This window comes from Carlito syrichta, unplaced genomic scaffold (genome assembly GCF_000164805.1).
Source record: "Carlito syrichta isolate Samal-C Ts95f unplaced genomic scaffold, Tarsius_syrichta-2.0.1 Scaffold273106, whole genome shotgun sequence".
Lineage (NCBI taxonomy): Eukaryota > Metazoa > Chordata > Mammalia > Primates > Tarsiidae > Carlito > Carlito syrichta.
In genome coordinates, this window is record NW_007217202.1 from 210,430 (window position 1) to 223,898 (window position 13,469).

A 13,469-nucleotide genomic window follows, 5' to 3' on the forward strand; every position below is an offset into this window, starting at 1 on the left:
GGGAGTTGACTCCCTAGCAAATAACAACTAAGGATGATTTTTTTAACAAATGCGATTGGATTTCTGGATTAGCAGAATCGGAACACACACACATTATCAGGTAAGAAATACCTCCTCTCTGTTCCGGTATCCACTGATCTAGAACAAATTGAGTTTTATTAGTAGTATCCCAGGAAATGCTTGCAAAAAAGAAAAGTGGTAATTTTATTTCTTTCGTATTACAAATTGGCATAAGGATGGATGTATAGTTCACCAAATACAGAAGTAAGTTAAAACTAAGAAGAACAGTTGACTTCTCAAGGAAGGTTTGCCCTTTGGTCAAAGAAGAAACAGCACTCTTAAAGGAAGGGCTGTGCCTAAGAAGTCATTGTAATTCCACACACAGGACCTGCCTCAGAAAGAAAACTGGCTTCATCTTGGCTTGTTGGAAAGAAGAAATGTGACAACAGTGTTTCATAATGCTGTTTTGGATGGTTATAATGAGAAAATATAACTTTTCTTAAAAAGTAATCATAGTAAAGAAAACTAGTGAGCTTATCTAATGCCTAATATACACAAAAATTTATCATAATAGCAAGAAAATGAGCCATAACGAATCATGAAACAGGAGTATCTCTTGGATGTGAAAAAAGCTGGAGGAAGACAGGACAGCAGAGGAAGGTAACTGATTCCAAGTGTACTTTTAAAACAATTCAAAAATGAGAACAAATAGAACTATTTCTCCAGATTAACATAAGCACATTCTAGGCATTTGCCAAAAATGAAAGATTACAAGTAGAAATGTCAGGATTCAAGTCTTTATCTTTGAATGTTTTCTTAGGCAAATAAAAGTTATATGAGCTGTTATAAATAAGTAAGCACATGAACCAAGCCTATCTCTAAAGAGAATTTTATATCAAAAACTCAAAACCAAAGAATTGAAATTACCTTAGTCATATGTTGTTAAACGATTTTATCTTAGTTCAATCTCACAAAAGGCAGGAGAGAGAACAAAAAAAGCAACTACTTTATAAATCCACTCAAATAAATGCTGATATAAGTCGAAGACAACAATTTTAAGGACACAGTACTACAGAAGAGATCTGAAGGTAGTCCACCTCAGCAAAGCCAAGGAAATCTGGTCACTGTTCATAAGCAGGGCATCCTGCAAGTACTGTTTACGCAATCTTGTTCTACTTTTTTCTCTCTTGGGGGGCAGGGGAGGGAGGAGGACCAATCAACCCATTCCTGTGTTACTCACAAATGATGCCACAAGTAAGGAGCGTTAGAGCACACAGAGTTCTCAAAAAGCAAAGAAAAAATAGCGACCGTATGTAAGATAACTGTGTCCTATATAACACACTCCATTGTGAATATGGCAAGATGGTACAATTTTCTTGGTGTAAAGCATCTGTTTCACTCTACAGTGACTTTTATATAGAGAAAATGAAAGTACCATATCAGAAGAAACCATGATCAACTGTATCAGAAAAAAGGAAAAGTAATAACAATTCGGATTAACAATTGTTCACGAAAAGCATTCATAAAAGAGTCCGCTTTTCTCATAGACTAATCAGAAAAGGTGCCTCTAAACTTATTAATTAAAAAAACAAGTTTATCTTTATTAATGTTCCACAGATAATAAAATCCATTACCTATAAACTGAAGACTAGGCTTTCCAAACAGTTGTTTTTGTAAAGTCGGAAAATATTTACTTTCCATAACCGAAATTACCCTAGCTGTTTTACAATGTATATAATTAACCAGGCCAATCAAAAAGAAAAAAAAAAGTTAAATATTCCTTTCTGAAGAGGATGTCATCTTTTTAAATCAAGGTCAAAGTATTTACGGGTAAGAATTCTCAAAGTAAAAATTTAATAATGAAAATACAAATATGCTAGAAAGCAATTAAGGCTTATCTTCCGAAACCAAAAGAAAGAAAATGTTGTCTCTATCCAAATAGAAGGTATATGAGCCTACCATAAAATTAAATGCACTACATAACAAGAGAATGAGTTAGCATAAAATTTAATACAGTATAGCTTTATGCTAGAACTTATTGCATGCTGTAGTAATTACAAAACAGTAAAATTAATGACAAATTTTCAAATAAGTGCATTTTAGAGGAACTACTCTAATAAAATCAAGTATGTTTGTTATACATCATTTGAGACACATGTAAATAAAGATCACATAATAAAACTCATAGACATTAAATACCAATAAGGAATAGTTGAGATAATCCATGAGATATTTACCAATAACTGCAAAAACTTTCAAAAAGAATATGAGGTATTAAGAAAAAGGAAAAAAGATATATTCAGCAATTATGACAAAGTATTTTGTTTTATTTTTTAAAGCAGAACATGAGAGGATAAGACATGTTAAATAATAACTCCCTTGTTAGAAAATTCTCACACTGACTAAAGAATTCTAGAAATATCACCAAGAAATGAATAGTAGAGTTTAGAGATTTATGCTGACTTTTAAAAAAATAAATCAATACAAAAAGGTGTAAGTTAAGAGTGTTGATGACAGAACTATTATATTTAAGAAAGAATACAAGTAACTTTTCTGAGGAAGGATACTGTATACAACTTCAAATATAATTTTTTGTGAAGCAGAAAGACAAATGATTAAAGGAGGTGAGGAACAAGGAAGGTCTCAAAGCCAAGAGACCTCTCCACCAGTGATGAGCAACCCACCTAATCTATTCTCTCTGTGGAGTGACGGACATAATTTAAATGATAACTAGAATCCTACTCAGTTCTAAAATCCTACCAACTGATATTCAGACAGGTTTTGTAGGAAAAAATGGAAAATCTGAAAATGAAGTATATTAAAAGCACTAGAATGCAGACTAGAATTGTAGAGTTTAAATTATATCAATCATGAAGAACATATATAGCATATATGAATATGATAAGCGTATAATTCTAGAAGACTTCAATATCAAGTAGAAGTTAGGACCACAAACCATAAAATATGGACTTTCTTAGGCAGAATCATCTTCTTATAAAATTATTTCAGTTCTATTACAGGGTCACTTTGTCTTGTTCTTTTTAAAACATAAGATTGATCAGAAGAAAACACCTAATCTAGAAAATATTCCAAAACTTAAATTATGAGTCTCTTGAAATACTCGAATAATTTTATAAGACTCTTACACCAAACAGTTGAGAAATGAAATTTATGCTAATAATTACCCTTAGAAAGTCCTTCCTTATGTATAAAGAATCTTTGAGTTTGTCAGATGGAGAGAAAATAAATTAAGAACGTACACTACATATTAGAAAAAGTGACTCCTATGTATAAATTTTACGCTAACTATGTATGTTTCAAGCATGCTTTGGCTATCTTCTCATCATTACTATAGCTATGATGTAAACCAAGACTATACCTTAAAAGAAGCTATATATATTCCAGGTAGTCCAGGTATCAACAAATTTAAAAGACTGTTACTGTTTCTTTTGACATTTGGAGACATTTTACTTATACTAACTTATACTAGCTTGATATAATCAATAGATCAAATTACTACATAAAATGAATATAATTAAATAAAAGCAATTTTGACGAATTAGCTCTAGATTTTCATCAAAAATATTACCAAATAACTTATCTTCATATTTAACAGTGTTTTATATACCCATTTCCTGATGTCTCTGAGAACAGCAATCCTATTACTCAAGCCCTCCTTGAAGCTTACACTTCTCCTTCAGGTGTCCTTCCTAATACTCTCTGGGTGAGGAACTCTGCTAAATCTGAGGATTTTCAAAGTTTACTTCTTAAGCCCTTTATAACCACCCTCTCTATTCCAATGAGGAGGCAAACTCCATTCTGTATGAAACACTTCAACATTTCTTTCTCTCTACTCCTCGATCCTCTAAGTATTATATCTCCGAGTGCTGGTTGGCCATTTCTACATAAGCAGTCCAGCACAATAAACATATATACAAACGAACTAGAAAAACCAAAAATAAAGAGTTCTCCTTCATGTCTTTTCCATTTCCATTACTAATACCATTGCTGCCAAGCTCACCAAGGCTCAACACTCCAAACACATTTATTAAATCTCTCCTGTCACTCTTCAATGCTAATCACCATATCAATCACAAAACACTAAGTTAGGTACACACATATATGAATATATGAGTCTATATATGAATAATGAATGTTATATATGTATGTGTATACACACACACACACACACACACCTATTTTTCACAAATTTCCTAACCCCTATAATTTTCCACTATGACATCACTAATTAACTAAAGAAGTTCACCCTACACCTATCCAGCTTCATATATGAAATGCTACTACTGACAAACTACTTTTCTCTCAGTTTCTAGACTATCCTATAAAGTAATTTATTAAAACCCCCAGTAGGTTCCTAGGTGTTACACCTATGAGATCACAAGAGGTCATGGACAATCCATCTCAATTTATGCTTTTTTATTTCCAAAATCTATTGCAAACTTTCTAAATTAGTCTATGAACATGTTTCAACACACACCTTGTTTATAATGCTCTTATTTATAAAATTCATTTTTTACGGACTCGGCACCTACTTATTTTTCAACACATACTTCCAGTTTTGCCTCAAAAAAACTTCTCTGATCATCCACCCTGAAGCAACATCTTAAGATACAGTAATTGTCTGCTCTCATTTGTCTTGCTACCATTTGAAACTACTTATACTTATCTCGTAAGGTATGCTTTGTTTTATTTCCCCAACTTAACCATAAGTTGGTTAAAAAAAGACTATGTCTTATTCTTCCTTGTGTTCTGAATACTTTGTGCTTAACACAAAATAAATCACACAAATATTTTCTAATTAAAATGCTTTCGTCTGCATGTTTACATTCTGTATATCACTTACTTTCCCTTTTAACTACCAAATCTCAAAACCTTTGTAATAGCAGAATATATGAAAGAATTGCTACATAAAAGCAATTCATCAAATATGATACAGTATGACAAGGTGGAAAGACAAACTCACATCTATGGCAACAAACTTCAAGATATGACCTTGGCACCAAGATATAGATTTTTTAAAAAAGAGTGAGAGACCGTATTTGATGAACCCCAGAAACCTGAAAGAATTGATAATTATTAAAGTTTATGATCAGAAAATTGTGGGTAATTCCTTACTCAAGAATTGAAATAAGAACTGGAAGCAGAGTCCTTTAAATGCACAGATAAAGACATAATGACATTATCTTGTGATGACAGAAAGATGGAAAAAAAGAGAAAGTGACTCTTGAAATCCTGATTCATAAGAGATAACACAATATGAAATAAACCTGTTTTGTGTTTCTCTTTCACCCTTTCCTAGATATATACAGCCACCATCATCTAAAACTAAAGTACACGTCACACTGAGAACATGTTAATGTCAGAAGAAGTATGCATGTTGAAAAATTCTGGGTGGTAGATTGGCAGCCTCTGCTTGTTTGGAACGTTGCAAGGAGAAATATATTGTTCTGGATTAGTGGACACTGGAACATTTTTTTAAAATCTCAAGTAAAAGAAAGGTTAAGAGAACAATTATAAAAATAAGAAAAACTTTAGTTAAATAAAAACTGTTATTTGGAATTTGTCCATGAAACAACAAAAGTAAAGCAAAATCAAATTTGGTAAAACCGCTTTCCAGCAAGAGACGTTGTATTCTTCCATTAAAATCAAACCAGACAGGAGGCAACAAACTACAGCTCTCAATGACATGACAGAAATAGAAAGATTAGAGAGAGAGACAGAGACAAAGCTAGAGCTATACAGAAAAGAAAGCGAGAGATAAAGCAAAGGCAGAGGAGGCATGAAGAAAGCAACTAAACACGGGGTCTACAAATCCCACCCTAACATCTTTGACTTACTATTCAATCATCAAATGACCTGGTACTAAGAAATGTGAACGTCTCTTTTCATATCTTTTCAGATTAATTTAATTTTCACTTAGTTACACTGTCATAATTTAATAGGAAAAAAGGGGCCATTTAAAGTAAGCTTCTAAGTTGGCCTACCTCCTTTAGAAAACAGAAATATTGAAAGACTCTCAACTTCAGTCCAGAGAGTTTGCACACATTTTTGAGTTATTTCTGGGAACAATGTATCTGCCTTTCAGCATTTCATTAGAGTACAGAGTCTTCAGAGTTTAGAACAACTCTCAGTAAAACGAAGCTATATAAATGTTTACCTCCTGCTAAGGCCGCCCCCTGCAAAAATTGTGAACTTACGAAATCATACTCAACTAGTTTGAATATTCTTAATACACACTACTTGCTTCAATAAAATATCCAAATACACACTACTTTTCCCCTAAGCGTTTAAGTTATATACGGACTGTTCAGCTGAAACAAATAAACAACTGATGTGAATTTTGGAAGAATGTCGATAAATACTTAAAGCGTAGAATTTAGTTTAGCTTTTTTTTAAAAGAATAAGGTTGGCTTATGTTCATAACTTTTCCTACAAAATTATCTCTAGTTTCTTTCCCTGGTTCAGCAAAACAAAACAGAGCACCAGAAAGACTTTTCCAATGCTTTTAAAAGCACATTTTGTATTTAAAGATGAGATAACAGTAGAGGAGGGGGAATTCAAGGGACGTGGACTCTCTACTCCATTTCATGCCCCAGGTCCCCCTGTTAAAACATCATCTCGTTTGCTGTGTACTTTATATAAGCAACAAAAGCAAACCCAGCACCTATACCCAACTTTTATCATTCAGATTCTCTATTAAGAAAACAGTAGTAAAGTAGTAAAAGAAAGAAAAACAAGCCATCAGTTTTTCTGGAGCATATCACTTGAAAACTGAGAATCCATTTATAAGACTTAGGATGAAGTAAATTTGAGGATCATTTAAGAATAAAAAGAACTAAATATCCTTATCTCAATTCCCAGTCTCAAACTTTTAAATATGTTCACAAATTTAGATGGTCCTAAAATAAAGCATAAGGAATTTTAAAAATGGCTTGACACAGAAAAAAATATATATATATATCTGAACGATTACTATCAGTCCAATATTAAAATATTAAAATTTCATAATATAACCAGTTATTTAAAATTTATTGAAATATAATTGATATATATCAAACACAGGCATTTAAAAGGTCAACTTTTGAAAGGATTTTGATAGAAGATTTCTATTTATAAAATTCCATAAAAAGTACTTTAACTTCCATTACAGGTAAGAAAAAATGAAGTAAAATGCTGATTAGTACAAACAGCTAAATTACATGTTAATGATTTCCATTATCTTTTGCAAGCATATTGTGATTTCAAATTAAACATTTAACAATATTAATGCAATATTCCAAAGTATACTTGATAAAATTTGCATCTTAAGAAATGTGTAAATAAAATTTGTTCTTTTAAAGGTGTAATTTACATTCCTTATTGTTTTAGCTGTAGGCAGAATGGTAAATTTACTTACCCATTTTATTAGTTTCAATTTTACATTCACATGAAATATTACTTGATCTTAACAACACTTCATCTAAACCTGCACTGTTTCTAGTTTTAAAAAAAAAATGGAGTACTTCTCCAGAATTAATCATCCTCAAATCTTCCAGGGTAATATGACTGACTCTCCACATGGTGCTCAAAACATGTTTACCAAATTGAACCTGTGATTATGACTGCAACTTAACATCAGGAGTAGAATTTGTATATAGATCAAGTTTTATGCTATTTTAGTAACTAAAAAAACAGTGATTGGCTACAAAGAGCCAAACACTCATACTGGAGACAAAACTCAACATTCATGGTAGCAAACAGAGAACATAAGCCCTCTTGCAAATTGTTTTTCTTTGTTTTCTTAATAGCAATGCTGGATGCTTTATCTTCCACCTGCCCATAAATAAAACAAGCTATGAAACAAACAAAAGAGTGAAGAGCAAAAAGAAGTAGGGCATGTAGATAACACAGAAATTAAGAAGCAGGTAGGAAAAAAAATCCTCCAGTTAAAGAATAAGATGTCAAAAGAGCTACTCAGAGTTATCATCATTATGAAAGTATCTCCCCAGGACATATATAACGGGATATTAGCTATGCACTGATATTGAGAAAAGTTAAAAAACTAACCATAACTAGTTAAGAGCACATTAGCAACAGATAGAAAACATGAGCTTATGCCCAAGTGCCTGTATAATAGCTTGTGACCCAGGCACAGCTGGGCAAAACACTTTATCTCTGTAATGTACAGTTTCTCCATTCATAAAACCAGAAACAATGAATCACCCTGATTATATTACAAGGTTTTCATGAAACCCAGATGAGGTAAAATACATTGAAGTATGTTGGAAACAATTAGAAATTATACCCCCCCAAAAAATCAAAGGGAGTACATTTCTTTTTTTTTTTGAGTTGGAGTCTCACTCTGTCGCCCAGACTGGAGTGCAGTGGCCGCTCCCGGCTACCGCAGCCTCGACCTGCTGGGCTCCGGCGATCCTTCCGCCTCAGCTTTCCAAGTAGCCGGAATTACAGGCGTGTGCTACCACGCCCGGCTGATTTTTTGATTTATTGCAGAGATGAGGTCTCGTTGCCCAGGCGGGTCTCGAACCCACGGGCTCAGGCAATCCACTCACCTCAGCCTCCCAAAGGCACGGGATTACAGGCTGAGCCATCGAGCCCGGCGGGAGAACATTTCTTTAATGATCAAGAGTAGTTCTTTTTTGGGGGGGGGGGTTGTTTTATTGCAGTTTTTGTTTTTAAATTCTTTTCAATTTCTCTTGTTTTGCTTTGCTCATAGTTTAAAATCCTATGGATACAATTCAATTCTACTTATTACATAAATTTGTTTCTTCAGTCCTTTAGAAGTGGTTCTTTCTCTTATCCACAGAAATATAGGAAAAATATCCTCATCTAAAACTTTTAATAAACAATAATTTTTAAGGCAGTAATGTAACTAGTCCCTTAGCTAATTTCAAAAACTATACAATATATTGTGGCTGATTTCTCCTGGTTACATCACTAATTTGTAATGGTCTAAGAGAAAAATCACTGAAATTTCAAGTTATCTACTGAAAAGGTGGAATACTAGTGTAACCAACTTACCTGATGAGGGAAAATTCACCTTTATAACTGAATGGTGAAAGAAGCATTCAATTATGAGAGAAAAGTTTCCCTCCAAACACTCTGCCAATAATGCTCTTTGAAAATACAAAACTACTAAATGAAGGTACTATTACATGTACAGCCCACAAATTATTGGCTTTTTTTGGAAGCTATAATGACAAATTGAGAAATGACTAATTTTATTATTCAACAGAAATATTGCTAAAAGGAAGAAACCAGAAACACTAGAAGAAAAAATTCTCTGCCAGCGTATTTACAGATTTGCTTTTCAAGCATCTCCTCTATACAATCACAAAGGAAAACCATTCATCACTAACACCAAATAACTAACACTTTTTTAGAAAAGTGAGGATTTTACAATTTTACTTCTTACTCTATGTAACTGAGTCACAGCCAAAAAGACAGCTGAAGTTGCCTTCTTCACGAAACATTTCTTTCCATCTTCTGCTTACTATGCAGAAGTCACCTTACTTAGATTATTCACCAAGCACAGCATTACTTTCATGTAACTTCTTCACACCATTATTTTCCACTAGTGACTGCAAAACAATTCTAAACACACTACAAACCATACAATTTTATAGTTATTACTGAAGATTTCTATAATTTATTTTTTAAAAATCTAAACATGCTCAAATAGTGGAAACATACTTTTCTTCCTTTCTTTGTTGAATGGCATCCCTAGTATAACGAAAGTAGGTTTCTTAAAAATGTGACTATAGTTTTGAGAAGTCCTTTATTCATACAGTGGTTAGAGAGAAGTAGAAATACTGCTTGGTAAAAGCTGTGATACTAAGCCACTGTAATTCAAATAAGCAAAATATGCTGAAATCTATAAGAAACAAAAAATAGACAGAAGAGGGCATAAACTCAAACATCTACTATACCATAACCTAATCAAAGGCAAGAAATGCTAGACTCTTTTACTCCAATTTTAAAGATCAGTATACTTGAATCAAATTCTGTTGCACTAGAGGACTGCTAATGAAGTACTTTTTCTCTATATTATATCTTCATACTTTTGAATTTCTGGTCAATGTTTCACTGCTAAAAATATTACAACTAGATAAGTTACCAAAATATATAGCCATTGTAATATGCACAATTGTCTTTTAAATTTAGTATCTCAACAAAGGTATGGAATAAATAATTCTTTATTGGTGGAAACTTAAGTGTCAAAATAATGAACCAATATTTAAATGAATTTCCTTTGTGATAGGCAGAGTAACTTTGTCACAAAGTCCCCAAATCTGTAAAAGCTATAAAATGAAGAAAGCGATAATTACCATATTGAAATAAGACCGTATTTTGACTCCTCTTGCCAGATCCCACACTATCACATTTCCATCATGACCAGCAGAAAAGAGTACTCTAGGATCAAACGGGTGTGGCTCAAGAACAAATACTTCATCTTCATGACCCTGAAATATTTTTGAAAGATCAAAGGATTATATATATTGAAAAAGAAAAAAAAATGAAACGCTAATATGACATCATTTCTAAAAATAAAGCTTCAAGAATTATTAAGTTTAAAAACCTTCAAATTAGTCAATGTATAAATAATAATAAAACTGAGCTAATTATCATTGTCAAGGGCTTTGCTATCATTTAGTGAGACATAAGAATACTATTAATGGATCCCTTCATATTAAAAATAAAAACAGTAAGCATGCACAAAGTATTTCCAAGCCAAACCTGTTTATTTGCATACTAAAATTATTCCCAATTTCCCACAAAGCCGTTACCCCAGCAAGCAAGAATCTTTAGCTTACATAAAGGACTTTATTCTTCAATGAAAATATTCCATTCTATAGTCAGTTTCAGTTATACCAAATAAAAATTCAACTTTTTTTCTCACCATCAGAACATGAATTAGTTGACCGGTGTAAGAATTCCAAACTTTCAGAGTCATGTTATTAACTGCGGTTATAACTGTATTGTCATGTCGATCCCAAGCTACCATAGTAACTTTCATTTTTGTGATTTTATCTTCTATTCCTTGAAGGTTTTGGCTGAAAGGGAAGCCATTTGTTTACACTGACTGACTTTAGTAACATACTGGTATGACAAAAACCAAATTGTATAATAATCGATACTTAAATTCATTCGCAGAGTAACTAGCAATTAACAGTAACTAAGAATAGTTTAAATCAACATAGAATGATGACAAAAAAACACTGCATTAAGTCAGGAAATCCAGGATTTCCAGGATTCCAGTACTCCTAAGCGATTAGCAACACATGACCTTGGGTAAGCATCAATGTGTCACTCTATCTATATCCAGGACCCCTGTGCCATGAGGCTCCCTCTCTACCTTCTACCGCTGCAGTCATTCCCTGCTAACTGTTTTGCTTTCCCATTCATTTGTGTGTACAGTAGAGAAAAAAAGGTAAAATATTAAAACCGAAATATAGTTACAACATGATATAATTTCCCTTAGCAGAAGAAAATCACTGGATATGAAATATCATCTCTCTGTGATAGATGAAAACACAATATATTCTGGCCGGGCTCAGTGGCTCAGCCTGTAATCCCGCGCCTTGGGAGGCTGAGGTGAGTGGACTGCCTGCGCCCGGGGGTTCGAGACCCGCCTGGGCAACCTGGAGAGACCTCATCTCTACAATAAATGAAAAATTAGCCGGGCATGGTAGCACGCGCCTGTAGTTCCAGTTACTCGGGAGGCTGAGGCGGGAGGATTGCCGGAGCCCAGCAGGTCAACGCTGCGGTGGCCGAGAGTAGCCACTGCCTTCCATGGAGTCTGGGCGACACAGTGAGACTCCAACTCAAACAACAAAAAAAAAGCAACATATTCTGATTTCTGGAAAATAATATTAAAAGTCACAACTATTCTCACGGTATTTTTATCAAAGTATTATCAAAATTGAACTAAAAAACGGAGTGCAGTGGGTCTTCTCTACATGGCAACGAATTGTTTCATAAAAATCAACACTCCTCATCTCTAATAGCACTTCTAGTTACTGCAGAAAGGTAAGCATTTTAACATGGTATATGATTTTATAGGCTGAGGGTCATTCCAACCTGCAATGTAACATACTTTATATCCATGTAATATTTAAAATTTGATCTCACCCTGCTGGACGAGTAGCCATATCCAACAAAATACTCTTCCATTCTCTTCGTTTAAACTGCCAAATACGTGCTGTCCCATCACGACTCCCACTTACAAACCTAGATGAAAAAGAGTACAATCCCCCAAAGAAAAATCACCAAGCGTTACCACGACGCACTTTTCCCACAGTTGTTTTTAAAAAGCATTCGTCTTTATTTACAAAGCATTCTGATACAACAGAGATTACACTCTCAGTCTCTACAAATCTAAAAACTTCTAAAACTGTATGGGCTTTAAAAATCTTATATACAAATGTTCTAATGTTCACAGCCTAGGTCTCAAAAATAACATTCAAAAGTGACATTTCCCAGTGGGAAAATGATGATTTTCCTCTTAACATTAAAGAACCAGATTTGTTCTACTCAAGGTACCCAGAAGTAGCTTTACTTCCTCTTATGACAAGAACATAGAAAAATTTACACAATGTCATCATTTATTATCAATAAACAGGTCAATCTCAAATATTACAGTGATGAATTTCTAATATCTACCAAAAACATCTCTACACTTTGATACATACAGAAAATATATAGGGTAGATTTAAAAATTCCTAGTATTAAAAGTGTTCAAATGTTGTACTATTATTATTACAAATAAGATCTAAGGAAGCATTTACATGTTATGTGAAGGTTATATTCATTTTTGAGTATAACTGGTCAAGATCTTTATTTTACACGATTATTTCCTATAGAACTCTGAGCAAAACCTGACTGTGAAAATTGTCTTTATTTCATAACTTTAAAATTGAAATTAAACACAGATAAACATTTTACCTGTTGCTAGTGTTGGAAAACTGGATACTGTCAACTTTGTCCTATATATAAACAGATAAACAAAAAAGCAGGGGCTCAATATAAATTGTCAGACTTATATAAACTATACTCATTTAATTCTTTTAGCCAATACTTACAGTATGAAACTCCAATTCTGATATTTTCTCTGGCTGACCTGATCCAAAAAAATAAACCCTAATAATATGATCTGTGCTTCCTGTGGCCAAAAACATTCCACCTATGAAGAATAACAGTAAACATTTATAAGAAAAACACAACTTCCAGATATCTGAAAATTAGACAATAAAATGCAAGACTATAACATATAATGAATTAATATTTTACTCTAAAATGATTCATATTTAGTGTAAACATATAATAATACATCTAACTGGAATTTAAGAGTTTGCTAATATAGCGCTCACTAGGATGAATTTTTTCAACATTTAAAGAAGCCTTGCTCTAAAAATAACTGCACTAAGTAATTGCATAACCTTACCATGTTA

General features: G+C 33.1%; 1 protein-coding gene across 1 annotated transcript in view; it reads right to left on the minus strand.

Annotated features, from left to right (window-relative positions):
• Nucleotides 1–13,469, minus strand: part of PHIP (pleckstrin homology domain interacting protein) — a 100,159-nt gene that overhangs the window by 62,428 nt on the left and 24,262 nt on the right. Inside the window, exons 5-9 of the mRNA XM_021709676.1 lie at nucleotides 13,101–13,201; nucleotides 12,964–13,004; nucleotides 12,151–12,249; nucleotides 10,919–11,072; nucleotides 10,347–10,481 (exon numbers count right to left, since the gene is read on the minus strand). Of these exons, the coding sequence (XP_021565351.1) occupies nucleotides 10,347–10,481; nucleotides 10,919–11,072; nucleotides 12,151–12,249; nucleotides 12,964–13,004; nucleotides 13,101–13,201 (530 nt within the window). The remainder of the gene's footprint in view (nucleotides 1–10,346; nucleotides 10,482–10,918; nucleotides 11,073–12,150; nucleotides 12,250–12,963; nucleotides 13,005–13,100; nucleotides 13,202–13,469) is intronic.